The following is a 19,637-nucleotide window of genomic DNA, read 5'->3' as shown; positions in this document are numbered from 1 at the left end:
TTCCCTAAAACCACAGTCAACTTGTTGCAGTTTGGTTATAGACAAATGAGTACAGTGGCGGTTCTTGCATCGCAGTGGATGCCAACTCCTTATTGACTACACATGCATTAACACTATTTAAGGCACAACTGAAAGATACATTCTGTCTTTTATATCTGGTGCTCCCCTAATGCCGCCTTGGACAACTGACCATATGATCCACGCAAAAACTGCCACAGGACAGACATCATTGTGGTTTTTAGTTGGTGGTACTTGTTAACACTGAAATTACTTTAATATTACACTATTAACAAAGATGGTAGTGGTGCAAGGGAGACCCGCTCCTTATCTTTCCAATGCTCAGAGCCGTGTTCGTGTGTATTTGTGTGAGTGTATAAATGGGAGTGGGTGAGGAGCGACAATATGAGAGGCAGCGGCGCTGGAGGAGCAGATGTGATGCTCGAACAGCAGGAAGCAGATTGTAATTAGCGGAGGAAACGTTAACGGGAATAACCGGATTATGAGGATTTGAGGAGGAGAAGTCGCCTGAATCCGGTATCACAAACAGCGGGGGGATTAAGTTCCAGGCGCCGTCACTCCACTAGCTGCGCTCCGGGTGTCATGGGGATCGACCGGCGGCGGAGAGCCTCCCTGGCTCTCACCTTGAACTTCCTGGCCCTCTTTCTGGCCGTGTCGGCTCTCACCACCAGCTACTGGTGCGAGGGGATGCGGAAGGTGGTGAAGCCGTTCTGCACCGGTCCGGTCACCTCCAAGCAGGCGTTTTGCATCATGTTCAACAGCTCCAACATCAACGACTCGCGTGTGGTGCAGTACATCTGGGAGACCGGGGAGGACAAGTACTTAATGAGGAAATTTCACACCGGCATCTGGTTCTCCTGCGAGCAGAACATCAACATGACCGGTAAGTTCCACTGCACACCGCTGGATCCGCCGGATTGGAAGTCGGACTGTGCGCGCAGAGCGGTGCGTCACGGAGACCCCGGCACACAGAGGCAAACAAGAGTCAGACTTGTAGATGTAATTTTAATCAAACAATTTTAATCTGCCACAACTCTGACGGGATTTAGAGATTAACTCGAGAAAAAGCCTTTCCAAGTAGATCAAAATGTTAGTGTTCAAAATCAGCTGCTCATTGTGGTTTTGGCGATCCAAAAGATCCGGAATGTTTACATTTGGAGAAGCCTGAATTATTTGCATTTTAGAAACGTTGGTATAAAACCTGGAAAAGACATAAAACTGTTTAAAAACGCAGACAATCTATTTAACCCTTCATGCATTGGTCGCTATGATGTACCGCAAATCAAACGCCTGTAGTATTGAACATGTTTAATGTGTGAGTATGTGGGTGGAATAGTTGGATATGAACCACTTCATTTGATTCTAGTGTGTCGATCTATACACTGCTACCTATTGGAAAACCAGTGTAAGTACACAAAAACCGCTTTAGACACTGGAGACACTGGATGGTTATTAGAAATGCTAAAACACTGGAAATATCTTGGCTGTAAAACAGTATGAGATGCTTACAGGCAAACCTAAGGGCCAATATAATTTATATATTTTAGAGGTATGACTTATCTCGCAATGCAATTTCAATTAATTAGCTCTCCATTAAATTAAACATCATGCATCACTGGCTATTATAAAAAATAGTAACAGTTCCTAGACCAATATGTAAAGACAAAAAAGACTAAAGTAGTTGAAGATGCTAAGAAAGCTAAGATTTGCAACCAGGTTTTCCACTTGGTCATAAAAAACTAAATTTTAGAAGTACATAATTAAAAAATGTGTTTTTCACAAAGATGATTAAAAACATTTAAGAAAAAAACCTTAGTGTAGTTCACATAATTCATCAATGAAAGGGCCAAACAGTTAAAGCAATTGAGTGTGGATCCTTTACCTTCCTTCCTGTCTCCTTCCCAATTGCTGATGATTTACAGAACAGTTCCACCAAGGAGTGTGGAAATCCAGTTGTTGATCTATCCAACAATACAGAAAGCATTTCTGTCTTTAGAACACAGTAAAAGCATTTTTGTGTTGACAATGTTTCTCTGCAGCACTCTGTTGCTGCAGACTTCGACAAAAAGGGAGTATGGAGGCAGACAGCAAATATCTTGACCAATTGGATCATTTTGATAGTTCTTCTTTTTTATTTCCAAGTCAAGTCAAGTCAAGTTTTATCCCTTGTGTCAGAGTCCAACTGTTTCTCTCTGTCACAGTCTGAGAATATGCTGGAATACAGATGAAGTCCCGATTTTATTTATCAGTATGATGCAGGGGCGGCTATGCTGTCACCGGGTGTCAATTAAATGTCTCATTTACATTGTTTTCCAGGTGAAAAATGCCGAAGCTTTATTTATGTGGCACCGGCGAATGAAAGAGGTGAGATTATATCTTTCTTAAATGTTTCATGCAAAAACGTAGGCTCAACACATTTTGAGTTTTATGGAAAAATCCAGACCAATTCAATGTGGGTGTGACACCATGGATTTATGTCTCTGTCAGCTTTGCATATTTAGATGCTGAAATTATTGCCAATTCTTCTTTAAATGACCCAAGCTAAGAAACGATCTGAGAACATCAATGTCCAAGTCTTCCTACAGATTCTCAATTATTTTTTATCTGTACTTTGACTGGGCCATGTTTGCACATAAATATGTTTTTATCCAAATTACTTCATTGCAACTCTGGCTGTATGTTTAGAGTAGTTGTCCTTCTGGAGAGGGCAAACCTTCTCAGGTCTCAGGTCTACTGTATGTTCTAACAGGTGTTTTCTAGGACTGACCTCCATCCACCTTCCCAGCATGTCTAACCAACTTCCATGTCCCTGCTGAAAAAAGCATTAATGCCGCCATCCCCATGAGTCAAAGTGGGTATGGTATGTTCAAGGTGATCTACAGAATTGGTTTTTGCCTCATCTGACCTGAGTACCTTCTTCCAAATGTGTGCTACATGACTTGTGGCAAACTGCAAATGGGACATCTTATGAATGTCTTTAATCATTTTTATTTCCTCATCACTCTTCCGTAAGGGTCAGAGGCTCTGACCTGCAAGGTGTATTTCTTGGTCTTTATGAGGTTTTCTAACAAACCTCTGAGGCCTTCAAAAATCAGTTGGATTGACACATTGATTACTTTACACAGGTGGACGCTTGCTGCACTGGAATTAATCTAGGGGTATCAGAGTAAAAAAGGAGCTGATAATAGAAAAAAATGTACACCACATATTTTCCCTGCACCTCACAATTACGGTGTTTTCTGATGGTCTATCACATAAATGTTAACCCAATATATTGTGGTTTCTATTGTGATATTACAAAATATGAAGGGTAACTTGTAGAGCACCAAATGCTGATTTACAGTTTGTCTAGTTTTTCCACGAGACATTATCAAGCCACATTTACAACACTGGGGCACTAAAACCCAAAAAGTCAGCTTCTATTGTAAACAGGAAATCTGAACGCTAGAGGTGTGACACTTGTTTCAGATGAGAGGTCATGCAACTCAGAGCAGCAACATCTTTTGGGAAAAGGATTGTATAGCTGAGGAGTTTGGGATGAAGTGGTGTGTTGGAAGCAATGACAGTTATCTAGCTCCAAACACACCTCATTTCGAGCATCCTCCCTCAGAGGTTATCCCTATCTCCATCGCCTCCCTTCAGCAAAACAATAAAAAAAATAGCTGCTTGAAGCCAAAAATAAACATGGTTTCCTGCAGCATAAGTAAATCACAAAATGTCAAATGACAATTTGCAAATCTGTAACTAAGCAACAAACTGATTACATCTCTCTAAAATATAAACTGGCTGAACTTGAGAGCTATCTGGCATCTGAAACAACAGCATGGATGAAAGGCCAATCAGAGCCACAAAGCACTTGTACATCTGTTGGGTGATTACATTTACATATCATGTTTATAGTACGTAAAGAATATATATCATGGAATAAGATGGAAACTTTAATGGAATGGCTATGATTGCACATAGCTACAGTACAATGCCTTTAAATATGCTGCATACCATAATTCTTTCCATCTGCCCGCTGTAAAAGTATTTATTTTTTTAAAGAAATAAATTCATGTTAACTGAAGGATGTAACTGTTTAGAACTCTCTCAGGGGTTTTATGGTAACAGACCTATTATTTTTATTTACCCTAAGATCATGCATGTAAGTGTTTTACCGCAGTTTACTTTGTTTTTTACCTGCTAATATCTCCTCCATACTAGCATGAGCTCAGGATGATGTGTCTCTCCTTATATATCACTTTGTTTGTCTTCCCTTTCCCTGTGAAGGTTAATGATATGGGTAAAAAGGGGATCTCTTATCCACCTTTCTTCACTCCGTTTCTCCTCATCCATTCTCGTCTCCTTTCCTGTCTTCTCCCTTCACCCATGTTTACGGATGTTTTTCCTAACCCCATCCTCCTCCTTTATCACCCTTCCCTGATCTACTTAACCCTTTGCAGCTAAACACCACAGTATAGATGTGGGCTTGTTTTTCATCTTTGTGGTTCCTTTGTATTAACTACCTGTCTCCATAGGAGTGCTGTGGCTGTGCATCGTGGCAGAGTGCCTGTACATCCTGCTGCTGGCCACCGGAGGCATCCTCATGTCTTTAGAAGTGTGTCACATTGGCAATGTCATTGACGGCCTGAAGCTCAATGCCTTCGCTGCCATATTCACTGTGCTCTCAGGTAAGAGGTTGTCATGTTTGCTATGAGGTCAAGTTTGGCCAATAGTAGGTTTCTGTAGTTGCTCTATAAATTAAATAAACTAGATTTCCTTATGACAGTTTATGTAAGAAAATATGACATAAGCATGTTGTTTTTTTTTATTTCTAAAAAATACATTAAAGCTATTGTGGAGACTAGATGTTGAAACAGTATATCTAAGTGGGCCGTGACAGTGGAGGCATGGAAAAGTTGCATTATCAATAACCTGTAGAGACAATTAAAACTGTTCTGTTTAGTATATTGTACAGATTGTTTTGCATTTCTCTCAAAAATAAACAATTATATTATAGACAAATGAGTAGCAAGCAACTTGATGTGATTTGATTCATCTTTCAACCGCAATAAAGTCCGATACAGGGTTTTGATCGAGCGGAATACATTTTCATTCAACACAATCATTTTTGGATGAATCAAGTAAATGATGCTGTCTGACTCAATAAAATTATTATTAAATTATTAAAAACATTCTTTCACAGGAACCTTGCATGATAATTCCATATATTTATAAACCACCTAGATTACCTGTCATGTAAACAGTAGAATCTTATTAGCCTTTTGAAAAATTAGCAGTAAGATGATTTTTTTGTTCTAGATTATAAACAATGAATATAAAAAGTAATATCTGAAGATATCGTTTGTCTAAAACCAGTCAAAGTGTTAGAATAATAATTATCACAGTTTAGCTGTGGTGGGAATTTTGAAGAACAGATTTAATTAATCCTAAAATGTGGCAGCACATGTCATCCCTGGTTAGATCCACATGTTACCCACATGACAAACAATCAAGGTTTTTTATTAGGAATAATACTTGATCCACATGATCATGTTGAATTAAACTGCACTTAACTATTTCAGTTTTTTTTTGTAAAACTATCTACAGCTCTCTCAGATCTATGTTCACAAGTCATTTTTTCCCCGAGTCAAAGTAAAGTGTCTAATAACTAAAATCAACGTTTAAATGCATGTCATCTAGTCTGCATGTAACACTGCATTTCTGTAGGATTGGCATTCAAACCTGTGCTTTATCTCTTTAGGAATTATTTCACATATGAACATTAAATAGATCTCTATTAACATTTTATTCAACATGCAAACATTTTGGACTTGTTAAAGCAAGCTCTTCTGCCAATATCATACTAGGTGCTTTTTCATAGGTACAGTTCTTGTATTACTGCAGGTGCACTTGTCAGAGGCCAAAACAACCACATTCTAATTTCATCTTATTCCAGTTCCACTTCAGAGCAACTCAGTGTTTAACTCTGCTTCCCCTGCTGGTGCTGGTCCAGTCACACAATCAGGCCAGTTGCAGCTCCACAGCCCCTTAGAAGATTTCCAGCTAGTTTACAGTCTGCCTCTACCTCTCAGTGGAGGAATTAACAATGACCTTCTCTCTAATCCACTCTGTGAAAGTGATTCTGAGCACCCCTCTCTGAGCAGTGAATCAGCAGTGAAAGATACATAGCAGCCATAGCAGTGACTCACTGTGTTTTACTCTCTTGACAGGCTAGATTTAGGAAAGCTCTAAAAAAACCATTCTCATTTTACACCCGGGTCAATATTTTTACCGGTCCTCAAAACTTATATTCCAAAGTTGCAGTAATGTAAAATTTATACTGTCTTCTAAATAGCATGGCTGACTTAAGAGAACATGTTAAATGTATTACAGCGATAAATGTAGTCAAACGTCATTCATATCACACAATACAACCACAAATCCCAATGTATTTAAAATTGGTATTACACAAGATAAATTAAGAAAGGATATTTTAAACAGAAATGTCAGGCTTCTGAAGAGTAGTTTCATTTCTACGCACTCCTTTTGCATGAATTACTGCAGCAATGCGGCGTGGCATGGAGGCGATTAGTTGGTGGTTTTCCTGTGTAATGGAAGTAGTGGAAACTTAGGCTGCTCTGATAGCGGCTTTCAGGTCATCTGCATTGATGGGTCTGGTGTCTGTCATCTTCTTCTTTACAATGGGGTTCACGTCAGGCCAGTTTGCTGGTTAATCAAGCGTAGCAACGCCATGATCATTGAACCAGCTTTTAATACCCTTGGCAGTGGTAGAAAATGGAATCAGCGTCTCCATAAAACCTTTCAGCAGAGGGAAGCAGAAGGTGCTCTCACATTTCCTGGTAGATGGCTGTGTTGATATAGACTTCTGAAAACACGGTGGACCTACAGCAGATGACATGGCACCCCAAATCATCACTGACTGTGGAAACATCACACTAGACCTCTCCACTCTGGGACCTCGATATCCAAATCAAATGCAAAATTTATTTTTATCCGAAATGGGGACTTTGGACCACTGAGCAACAGTACAGTTGCTTTTCTCCTTAGCCCAGGTAGGACTGTTCTGATATTGTCTCCTGTTCAGGAGTGGCTTGACATGAGGAATGTGACATTAGTAGCCCATGTGTAGGATTTGTCTGTTCTTGCTGGCTCTAGATGGACTTACTCCAGCCTCAGTCCACTCCTTGTGAAGCTCCCCCAAATTCTTGAGTGGATTAAGCTTGACAATCCTCTCAAGGCTGCAGTTATCCTACACTTTTTCCACTCACTCAACTTTTTATAAATATGCTTTTCGCTATATTTTTTTATTTTCTGAGACACTGAATTTTGGATGTTGATTATCTGTAAGCTATAGTCATAAACATTACAAGAAATAATGGCTTGAAATATTTCATCAATGTTTAATGATTCCACTGTATGTCATATAGGAGTTTCACTTTCTAAAATGAGTGACATAAAATACAATATTCAAAATGTTTGAACTGTACTTGTGAAGAACACTAGTTGACTCCCACCACCATGTTTGTTCACCCTTAATGCAACCAGTTTTTTTTTTTTTTTTTTTTGCTTTTAGACAGATTTATTTTTTTATTACATGTCATCAGATTAGAGCAGATTAAAGGTGATGATTTTAAAGAAAGCTGATTCATCTCCTCTGTCAAACATCAGCTGGGCAGCGTTTCCGTAGAGAAACCATAGCTTTGTAAATAGTATTTCATCAAGTTACTAGATGCCTCCTTTGCCTCAAACTGGACTTTGAAACTGGACATGGTTCTTTACCTTGTGCAAACAATTCCTCTCCCAAAGGAAAAAAAGAAGATGCTTGGGTTTTGATCAGAACCCAATCAAATATAAAATACTGCATAATCTTTCCCTGCAAGGGTAACCTTTTATTAACAGCTGTCACCATCTTTGGCACCATGATATAATAACACAGTTGTTGACCATCCTTCACTCCTCCTCTTGTGGTTGCAAACGATTCATCTTTTCATTTGGAGCTGACAGAATCTGAACTCTGCATCTCTTTTATGGCCATGCTTTGGTGTTTTGCAGTTATTTAAGCCAGTCATCTGGAGAAAAGGAGGTGGTGAAGCCCTTAAGGTTCATAATATGTGTTGTTTCTATCCTGCAGGAGAAAGAAAATCACTTCGTCAGTTCATTGTTTAAAATCTGTCACTGTGTGTTGCCTTCTAAACAGGTTTATAGCCTAAGCCTATAAGATTGCAGAAGGTTTAGTGCACTTGTTAAATGTTTGAATTAAGAAAAGCCTCCAGAAGCCATTTTCGTTTTTTAATGAGATGAGTAGCAAGAGATTAACTTTGGTAATGAGGTCTGGAGGAAAAATATAAGTGAGCAAATTAAAGTTTATTGCTGTTATCAATCTCCATTTCACTGTGCTATATTTTTACAGTTTAATGAAACAAATAGATACAGTGAATTGCAGTTTCTGCTTTAGGCATCCTTGATGCTGCTGTACAAACTTGAATTACAACTGAAATAGGCAAAGTTGGCATTGTACTAAATTTTTGTGTCACTACCTATCCAGCAATTTTTCACAAACCTTTTTGCTAATGTTTACCCTCATTTCATATCCACGCATTCCCATTTCGTCCCTGCCTATTTCCATTTTTTTAATCAAATACACAAACAAATAACACTACAGACCTTTACGTCATGTAAAATACGGACTGGCACCTTAGAACCCCTTCCCTGTAGTGGAAGGCCTGTTCCTAGTATCAACTAATAAGAAGCTTGTAAAAACTTGCTGTTTTACAGACACTAAACTTTTCTCTCACAACATCACAAAGTCCTTTTAATGGGATGCCCTGAGTTTTCTACAGCTGTATGAAGTATAAATGTAGGCAGTGCTTGCTGTTGCTGAGCACTTCTAGTCAGCAGGCTGAGAGAAGAAAGGTTTCCCTCAATTACAAGAACACACACAGTACTTGGAAAGTAAAGGAGCATCCCACTTCAGTCTTTTTAAGGTAAAGCTATTTTAAAACAGCCATAGGTAAGCTACAAGGAACATCTCTGTTACACAGCTGACTGCGGGCTGGCTACTTGAGCAGATAGCCTGACTAATTCCTTAGCTTATATCAGTCTGTTATGCTTGTTTTAACTAAATTTAGAGTGTCTTAAGTCTATAATTGTACTGTATTAAGCAAAATACCAGTGACAACAAATAACTGTTATAACTGTTGTAGGGACATTGTTATAGCTGTAATAATCATTATTATTTTTGCAGCAGTAGGAATATTTGTTGCCTTTTTACTTTAAATAAATGCAATTCCATTTTTGTAAATTGTTTTTATTTAATACAAGGATACTGTGAGATTTATAGTCAGGGTTCTCACACTATATTTTATTCCTGCTCTGTTATTTCTGCCATACTGCTAAAACATTTTTGACACATTAGAGATGTCCTGTGGTACCTGGAATCAGTTGGTTACTTCAACATTATGAGGGAATGTTTGAGTTCTCCGCGGATGGGGAGCACTTCAGTACGTTGTTGTGTTTCTCTATCCATTCCTGTTGGGGGATGTTTTGTTGACTTTACAGTGCTGGCATAATGGAATATTATTGGAAGACAAGTTGCGTGGGTTCATGTGTCTGAGAGGAGGTGGAGGGTTGTTGATGGTTGTTCATCACATCTACAGACGTCCATCAAAATTAAGGTGCATTATAATATGATGATAGAGGTTCTGTCATGTGCCTGCAAATGAACTTGCTAGTGTGCATTCTAGTTTCATTTATTTCATAGAATCTCCAAAGAATGTTCACAAATAAATAGTATTTTAGCAGCAGAGAGATCAGCTTCTGCAGAGCTTTTCCACAACACTCTGCAAAATGAGTCACCCACTCATAGACCTCCAGGACTCCCAGGATTAGACTGCAAATGCAATGGACTCACTTATGGAAAAAAAAAAAAAGATTCAGGGATATTCTTTGCATGCAGTAAGAAAAGTAGTCATTCATGTCGTGTCAGCTTTCAGGCTGGACTGTGAAATGGTGCTTTGGTCACTGTTTCAATGATTTTGGTTGTCTGGTGATTTTTGCTCACATTTCCTCCCACTTCAGTTAGTGACCTGCTCAATGTGAAATACTTAACTTCAGCTGAGGCTACTATTGTTCTGCAAATTGCATTCATGAATACACATGGAGACAAAGAGGAGCATTACTTGCACATAAGAGGGTGAGTCATGTTGAAGATTGGGAGGTGATTATCATTACTCACTCAGAGGCTACACCATTTAGGGTGCCTTGCAAAAATATTTATACTTTTTGAACTTTCTCACATTTTGTCACATTATAACCACTAACTACAGTGTATGTTATTGGGATTTTATGTGACAGGCCAACACAAAGTAATGCATAATTGTGAAATAAAAGGAAATGATACAATCATACAACACTAATGACTGGGCAAAAGAGAATATAAGCAGTTGGTTGTAGCGCAATTTTCCCAGGAAATTTTTGACTCTGCTTGAAATGTGTTCAATGTCATGGGAATGCTAAGTAAAAAGTTGCAATGTGTGTCAGACTAAAAGATAACAGACCCCTGATTTTCTCTCATGATGAAAGATTCTGTCTTAGACACCTGACAATTGCACTGTGTTTCCCAGGTTTTTTCCCAGGATTGTCTTGTATTTAGCTCCATCCATCTTCCCAACAAGTCTGTCCAGCCCCTGCCTATGGAAAGTTATCCCCACTGAATGATGCTGCCACCACCATGTTTCACTGTGGAGTCGGTGTGTTCGGGGTCATGTGCAGTGTTAGTTTTTTTCATGTGTGGGTCCTTCAGTTACCATTGGTTGCTTCTGAAATTAATGCTATCAGTGCCCGGTCTCACTTTAGGTGGACAACCATGTCTTGGTGGGGTTGCAGTGGTGGCATACAATATGCATTTTTAATGACTGGACTCTGTGAGATGTTTAAAGCATCCATCCATCCATTGCCTATACCCACTTGTCCATGCAGGATCATGAGAGGGTTGCTGCCTATCTCCAGCAGTCATTGGGCTAGAGGCAGGATGCACCCTGGACAGGTCGCAAGTCCATCACAGAGCAACATAGAGAAAAACAGGACAAACAACCATGCACACACACACGCTTACCTAAGGGTTATTTGGAGAGACCAATTAACTTGACAGTCATGTTTTTGGACTGTGGGAGGAAGCTGGAGTACCCAGAGAGATCCCATGCATGCACAGTGGGAACATGCAAACTCCATGGAGAAAACCCCCAGCTGGGATTTGAAGCCAGGACCTCCTTGCTGCATGGCAACAGTGCTACTGCTTCTCCACAACTTTCTCCCTGACCTGTCTGCTGTGTTCCTTGGTCTTCATGAATAGCTGGATTTATACTGATATTAGTATGAGATGTAATAGGTCTAAATGCAAATGCACACCACACTTTTCAGACTTTATTCGTCAATATTTGACAATTTGACTTTATTGTCCTTTCACTTAACCAATATACACTACTTTGCAATGAAACACAATGAAGTTTGTCATTGTATCTGACAAAATATGAATGTGTGTGAATACTTTGCGATGCACTGAAGCTTGTCTCATTGTAGCCGTACCCGCAACATCATTTCTCTTAAGTTGATGGTGCAAAATGACACAGGAGGGGTTTTTTTTATTATGCATATATATGTAAAATTTATATCTATATAAATTGATCTATGTGTATGACTGCCAGACAGGTCAAACTTCTAATTAAAACTAAACCGTGTGACCAAATTTTTGCAGCCTTGCAAAATAATCATACAATACATTTGTTTGGTATTCGTTGCAAAAGAGACTAAATCAAACTTTTTTCAAATCAGTATTTTATTCTGACTTTGCTGTCTAGCGGTTGACAGAAGGCTCCATTGGGAAACTAAAGTAGTGTCTCCTGGAAGCACAAAGGAGAGTTAGTAGTAGTATCACGTACCTGGAGCTGTATGTTATGTATGTGCCTTTCAACATAGAGTGACATTTATACCATTCAGATGGAATAATTCTTCCCTGTTTGAACAGGACATGCCTCTTCCCCACATTCAGGGACAAGAAATGTGTCATTCATCCCAAGATAAAGCCTTCCCTGATCTACATGACATTATGAAAGTGTTGTACTGGGATGTTTTAGGAATAAACATGAGCATTGATAGGGATGAGGTGGGAATTTAGGTGTTTGCTGCTGAATCTGGTGCACTCTTGTTCAGTGGAGGGATTTGCAGGGCGGGGGGGCAGCTTATGTGGTAATCGGATTGGAAGGCTCCAGTTTCTGTTGTTTTTGCTTGTTGGTCTCTGCAGGCGATCAATGGTTTGTGTGAGGAAAGCTAGAAAATGAAAAAAAAAATGCTGACAAAAAAGGGGTAGAATTCTTAAACACTGGTATTTTTGAGACTTCCTTTACACATCCTTGTGACAGTAAGGTGTTTCTGTAAGTGTCAGGTTCACATGTTTCATGACAACCCCTCGTTCTTTTTGCAAGTTCCAAGATGGGACCAGTCACTCAGCCTTGCAAAAGTCCCATTTTGTCACATAACAACCGCAAACCTCAATGTATTTTATGGAGATGTTATTATTATGAAGATTTTATGCAACAAACGACACCATGCTGTGTATAATTGTAAAGTGAAAAGGAAATGATCCATGGATTAAGAATTATTTTACAAATAAAAATCAGAAAAATGTGATATTAATTAAGCACTAAAATAAGTCTAGTGTAACCAACTGTGTTCAGTGGTCAGGTACAGAACCTGCTAAAATGACGTGAAAGGGAAGCAAAAAAAAAAAAACTATTGTAGAAAGTATTTTTTTCTGATAATAATCCAAAATTATAGAAAATCTATGCAGTTTGGACTGAAATATTTAGTGAAAACTATACAGTTATTTAAGGAAATCTATTTGACAGATAAATATACTGTTAGCACTCATGTGTCTATGTTTATCTTGCACACAAATTTAGTCAAATGTTCACTTTAGGGATGATATACAAATATACATGTTTAACATTTTTCTTTCAGTGTACTTTAGACTTGAAAACTGTTCTTGGCATAAATGCAAATGTATAATGTTGAGTTCATATACACATAATATGCACATCTGAATGTTGCTTTGCTTATTATTGTTTTTTATCTTAAATAACCCTCACTAAGTAGGTTTATGGATTAATGTGTCATGTTTCCTTCCCAGGTTTCCATTATGCAATGCTGCTACCAAGTGGGGCTATTTGAGAAGTGCATGTGTTGCTGTGTGTGTTAGTCATATGCCCTCATCCCACTCTCTCTGTGTGAGGCAGGTCTGTTAGGTATGGTGGCCCACATGATGTTCACCACAGCCTTCCAACTGACTGTCAGTCTGGGTCCCGAGAACTGGAAACCTCAAACATGGGACTACAGCTGGTCGTACATGTGAGTACAGTTTCTCCCGAGTAACATTTCAGTGAAGATCATTATCTTCTCTCTGCCTGACTTTGTTCTGTTAAAACCTGAAGATGTGTGGAGGAAAAATGCGATTAACATAAACAACAAAATCAGCTGTTGAATGCAAACAGTCAGCAGCGCTGCACAGGTTCAAAATGACCATCAGAGTCTTGATGACAAGAAGTCAAAATCTTTTTTGTCTGACATTTAAACAAAAATACATCTTATGTTTGCAAAATCTTTTCTGTGACACAAGTGAAAAATAACTGTTGAGGTGACACTCGGCACAAAGTCTGCATTGCTCCCAGTATGCTGCTAAAGTGACACAAAGTGGCAGAGGTGGATTTAGCCATTATGGTGTGGGCTAAAAAATACCTGGGTTTACTTAAAAAATCAGCAAATAGAAGCCCAGTTTGCTTAGGTGGTGGCCTGGGTCGTGGGTCTGATATTTTTCATCTTCCTTTTAACAGTACTCCATAGATTCTCTATGGGGTTCAGGTCAGACGAGTTAGCTGGCCAAGCGAGCACAGTAACACTATGGTCACTGAACCAGCTCTTGGTACCTTGGGTTCTGACATTGTTTCTGGTTGAGGAGTGCCTGGACACGAGGAATGCAACATTTGTAGCCCAGGTGTAGGATTCATCTGTGCATAGTGGCTCTTGATGCACCGACTCCAGCCTTGGCCCATTCCTTGTGAAGCTCCACTAAATTCTTGAATTGGAATTCCTTCCACTCAATTTTCAGTGAATATGCCTGTATAAAGCAATCTCCGAGCAACCATCTTCTTTAGCAAAGGCCTTTCGCTCCTTATCCTCTTTGTGGAGAATGTCAGTGACAGTCTTCTGGACACCTGTCAAGTCAGTAGTCTTCCCCATTGTTGTGTAGCCAATGACCCAGAGTGAGAGGCTATTTAGAGGCTCCAGAAACCTTTGCAAGTGTGACAACGTAAGTTTCCAATAAATAACTTCTTCACAATATTCAAACTTTTTGGCACAATTAATTTTGGGTTTATCTGTAAGCCATAATCATCACAATTACAACAAATTAAGACTTGGAATATTTCACTTTATGTGCAATGTACAATATTCAAATTTTTGAAGCTTTACTTGTAGGCATTATTGAACATTACATTTACAAACTAATATGTTTAATTAAAAGTTTGATTCTTTTAACAGCAAATGTTTTATACCCTTCATAATTAAAGAGGCCTTGATGAATTCTATCTCTTTTTCATAGATTAGCATGGAGCTCTTTCACGGCCTGCATGGCGTCCTCGGTCACTACCATCAACCGATACACCAAAACCATCCTGGAGTTCAAGCATAAGCGCAGGAACATTGAGAAGAACCTGAAGATCAAGCAGAAGCTACTGGAACTGGACTCTCCGGAGCAAGTTTGGGACATGTACATCAGCTCGGTGCCGAGCACTGCCGAAGAGCTTCTGGACCTGTCGACGAACGGCCGTAAACTCTCCAATGCCTCCATTTTCCTGGACCTCAACGACCTGCCTGACCCACAGGGCGAGGAGTATTGCTAGAGGAGCCTTTGGAGACATCACAACATGGATGTTATGTTCTGTGTGGTGCAGTGTGAATACTGTAAAAAGGCTAGCCGAAACCCTTACTTTTTTTCTTTTCCACCACACAACTTTGTACAATTAACTTCCTGCTCTGCCTGGCTCTCCACCAGCTCGTAAGATGTGAAGGTGGATTCTTATGCTGAGTTTACACATTTTAATTAAAGTTTAGCTGGTAGATCCAACCATCTGGTAAACCTAAATTTAACACTGCGCTAATCCAAGGTTGGACCCACTGTGGGATGGACTGTTTTTCACCAGCAGCAAACACTGTAATTTTCTGGTATTAAAACATCAGCTCAGTTTTCAAATGTATGCTGTGAGATGCTGTATTTTCTCATGTATACGACACATAAAAGTTAGGAGTCAATATATACTGCACTAAGATCATTATTCTGGGCAGTTTCCAAGATAGCACAGGTCCTATTGATATTTTGTTTTTCCTTTAAAACTGTTTTACCAACCAAATTTGATTTAACTTGGTTTCAATGTGAAGAACAGCAACTGAATGAATCCATCCTGAATCTTCAGGACTGAGTACATTTCAAGTTTAGACCATTAATAAACATAAATCAAATAAACATAGCTGGTGAGTCATAAATTAAATGAAGGTCATGATGATGACATTAGGATGTTTTGAAATATATATAACCTTTACCTAAGAGTCAAACTGTGCATTGTCTTCGATTTTTGTATTCATGTTAGCTAGCTAGGTAACCTCAAAAACGTAGTTAGCTAATATGCTGATTACTGACTATTATTTCACAGCAAATGCTTTATTCTGTCAGCTGCCTACCAAAAGACCAAGGAAAATCATTTATTTTTGCCTAAACCTTGACCTATGAAAAAGCTTGGATAGTTCATTTCTTTTATTATAAGAAATCTGTATCTTTCCTCCTGGATATAGTTTGAAAAATCTATCTATTCTTTGAAAAGGTATCTGCCCACTTAGAGATTTCTTCAGTTTTTGCTTTTTTGTCCTACTTAGATGTTTCAGATGATACAACAACAGGAAAACTCTATGAATTCCATAATTTATGGCAAGATGTGCAGGTCCTGAAGCAGCAAAGCAGCCCAAATTAATTACGCAGACACCGCTATGTTTGTCTGTCAGTGTAGTGTCCTTTTTTAGAAATGCTAGTTTTACACCAATTGCAATGGGGAATGCAACTTCCAAGAAATTCCAGTTCTGTCCTATTCTTCCACAGAATTATTGCTCTAAAGTCTTAGATATAATCAAGATGTTTTTTGAGTAAATGTGAGATGGGCTTTTGTGTTCTTTTTGGTCAGCGGTGGTTTTGGCCCTCTCCGGGGGGATGCAGTTTTTGCCCAGTCTCTTTCTTATCATTGAATTGTGAACTCTGACCTTAGCCAAAGAAAGTGTTGCCTGCAGAGCTCTATTGTTTATTATTGAGAATAATTGTGGTAGGCCAGCCACACCTGGGAAGGTTCACCACTGTCCCATGTTTTCTGCATTTGTGGATAATTGCTCTGTCTGTGGTTCGCCATGTTCCACAGCCTTAGACATGGCTTTATGAGAGGTTTTGGTTTTGATCTGATTTTTTTTGTTTTGTTTTGTTTTTTTACATTCTAGCATGATGTGTTGCTTTTTGAGATCTTTTAGCCTACTTAATTTTGTCAGAAAGATTCTCTTTATTCCTCAAATTAGACAGTAATCAGACCTGGTATGGTTAGTGAAATTGGTTGGTTTGGATGCCCAAATGAAACCATCTTTTTAAAACAGTTTTTTACTCACATTATCTTTATCTAAAATGAACATATTTTGATTATCTGAAACATTGGCATTGACAAAGAAGCAACAACAGAAGAAATCTGTAAAGGGGCAACACTTTTTAACAGCACTGTATCTAGGAGGTCTGTCAACAGTAACACTAGAACACATAAATCTGTTAGAACCACATTACAGGCTGCTGAGTACTTCACATTCATTTCTCAAGGATGTTATTAGCTGTGTACCTCTGCTAAGCATTATTGCTAAAAAGGGAAAACTCTTCTACCTTGTAGGTTGATGAGAAAGTGAAGTTAAGGAACAACTGAATGAAAGCTCTGAGAAAGAACTGGCTTGATTCCAGTCCCAGTCAACATAAGTCAAAATAAAGCAACCATATTCAAGAGTTTAGAGAATGTACTGATCATTTGACTTTTCTTATTGATGAAGCTGTGAAAAGACGCTTAACCTGTGACTCTGGGACCCTTGACAGCTGTAGATGCTGATTGCTGACACTTCTGGCATTAAAGACCTCTACTTACTATATATCTGAGAGACTAGACACTGCCTTCTTTTCACAACAAATGAACCAAATGCAGTTGTTTGAAACACAGTTGTACTATGGCAAAATATGAGTTTTCAAAGCTATGTTAGACAGGCTCCAGACTGAGCAGACATAAAGAATTTCCAAAACCTGAACTGGAGGACTATGCTCTTTCACCCTCTGAGACACAAGAAGCTGGATTAAAAAGGAAAAAATGGATGGAGGATACCTAAAGGAAACATTGAGTGCCTTTACATCCAGAAACATGCCTCTGATCACACAGCATGCTTAAAAAGGGGAAAGCCATTTCTCTGCCTAATAGCTTCTGAAGCTACAGTTAGATGTCCGTGCAAATTGCCAAAAGTTATCCTGGGGAGAAACGAGCCTCTTTCTAAGCTTTCTGTTTGTACTTTTACATTATATTAATAATGCAGAACTTGATAGACTCACAAGAGAACTTTAGTCTACAGGCATTTTAAGTGCATTTCGACTTATTTTTGAGTAGCATTAATGGCTTTCCAACATATTCGGTCTAAGTTTCAATAATTTCCCCCCAGCCTGGGTTAAAATAAGGCTAAAGCATGATTTATTTTGTCTTTATGTGTGCTTCTTATCATACAATATTTACTGTGTCTATTTTTCTGTGGTGTCTCTTTGTTATACTTTTGTGGGTGATTAGAGTAATATATATATATATATATATATATATATATATATATATATATATATATATATATATATATAGAATGTAAATGAGAATATTAATGAACAGATTTTATTGTAAGATAAAAGAAAAACTATATATAATAAAGAATATGGTTTCATGATGTGTGCAACTGTTTTTCTTAAGAGGTTGAATTGAAAGACCACAAGATGGCAGTGTTGCCTTTGTATTCATCATAAGCAATGCATTAGTCCCAGGTAATCATATAATCAAACAAAGCAAACACAAATAAGTCCTGAAATTAAAATGATTTACCTTTCTTCCCAATGCACCAGGCTTTCAACATCTTTTGTAATCATTTATCTCTGAGGTTAAAAAACTTCCAGTGCTGTGAAAACGCCTACTAGATTTCCTTCGTTTTTTTATGTGAAACTCAAATGTTTTAGATCATCAGATAAGTTTTAATGTGAAACAAAAACACAAAAATCAGTTTTGCAGCAATTTATTTTGCTAAGGTGCAAAGGTTACCCTAACCAACATGGCCCTACATAGAAATATGACAGCACCTCTTGTTCAATAAGTAGTTAACTGTAATTAACCACTTTTATTTTTTGACTTCAGTAGGCACACTTGCCTTTGATTAATTTGTGATCTGCAGAATCGAGAATGCCCATAAAGAAAACCTGTCTTACACCAGGAAGTAAACAAAAAGATTTAAAAGATCAACACACCATAAGGCTTTGGGACTCCAGCTAACCACAATGAGCCACATGGAGCAGCAACCTTCAGAGGACCAGCCGGACAACCAAAATTACTCCAAGAGTGCATAGACAAGTCATCCTGGAGGTCAGGAAAGAGCCCAAAACAACATTTAAAGCTCTACAGATCTCACTTAATTTGAGTCACTGTTAATGTTTCAACAATAAGAATGCTGGACAAAAATAACATTCATGGGAGAGTTCCACGGTAAAATCCATTGTTGACCAAAAAGAGAACACAAAGGCTGGTCTCATGTTTGCAATCTTTATGATCCCCAAGACAGAAAGTTAACTTTTTGAAAGGTTACATTGGCATTTAAACTAACAGTGTTTCAGACAGTGTCAATCACAATGACCGTCGATCATGGTGGTTTTGGGCTGCTTTGTTGCTTCAGAATCTGGACCCTTTGCCCTAATTGATGGAAATAAAATTGCTTTTGACTAGTAGAAAACCCTTAGAGAGGACATCCAGGCATTTGCTTGTGGCATTAAGCTTAAGCACATGTGGGTTAGACAGAAGAACCGACCTTTTCAGAAGAACACACCAGCAAGTCGACTAATCAATGACTCAAAAAAAGGAAGATGTTGGACTGGTTAAATCAAAGTCTGAACTTATAGTCATTCGAGATGACGTGTTTAAACAGGCCATTCATGCTTAAAAACATGCAATATGGCTGAAATAGAATAATTCTTCAAAGAAGAGTGGGCCAAATTTCCTCCGCAGCGATATAAAAGACTCATTGCCAATTATCGGAAATACTTGTGACAACAGCTAGGGGACTTTTATTTTATCACTTACCGCCTGGATGGGTTGGGTAACTTTTTTTCCCTCAATAAATGAAATGATAATTTGAAAATTGCTTTTTGTATTTACTCAGGTTGTTGAAACACTTAAGTGTGAAAATTGAAAGAAATCTCTAAGGGGGGA

At 38.5% G+C, this 19,637-nt stretch overlaps 1 protein-coding gene across 1 annotated transcript; it reads left to right on the top strand.

Moving 5' to 3' along the window:
• Window positions 1-316: 316 nt before the first annotated feature.
• Window positions 317-17,994, top strand: gsg1l2b (gsg1-like 2b). Its single transcript, XM_047376424.1, has 5 exons — window positions 317-901; window positions 2,335-2,382; window positions 4,539-4,691; window positions 13,314-13,425; window positions 14,675-17,994. Exons 1-5 carry the CDS (start codon window positions 601-603, stop codon window positions 14,973-14,975), a joined length of 915 nt encoding a protein of 304 aa, XP_047232380.1. The 5' UTR covers window positions 317-600; the 3' UTR covers window positions 14,976-17,994.
• The last annotated feature ends 1,643 nt before the right edge of the window (window positions 17,995-19,637 follow it).

Source organism: Girardinichthys multiradiatus, chromosome 10 (assembly GCF_021462225.1).
Source record: "Girardinichthys multiradiatus isolate DD_20200921_A chromosome 10, DD_fGirMul_XY1, whole genome shotgun sequence".
Classification (NCBI taxonomy): domain Eukaryota; kingdom Metazoa; phylum Chordata; class Actinopteri; order Cyprinodontiformes; family Goodeidae; genus Girardinichthys; species Girardinichthys multiradiatus.
The sequence above is the reverse complement of the archived record's forward strand: the minus strand, read 5'-3'. Positions and strand labels throughout refer to the sequence as shown.

Bases quoted from the DNA above. Each gene is read 5' to 3' on its own strand.
- gsg1l2b (XM_047376424.1), top strand. From the start codon at position 601: ATGGGGATCGACCGGCGGCGGAGAGCCTCCCTGGCTCTCACCTTGAAC. The intron at 902-2,334 runs GTAAGTTCCACT...ATTGTTTTCCAG, and splicing joins GCAGAACATCAACATGACCG to GTGAAAAATGCCGAAGCTTT. The intron at 13,426-14,674 runs GTGAGTACAGTT...TCTTTTTCATAG, and splicing joins GACTACAGCTGGTCGTACAT to ATTAGCATGGAGCTCTTTCA.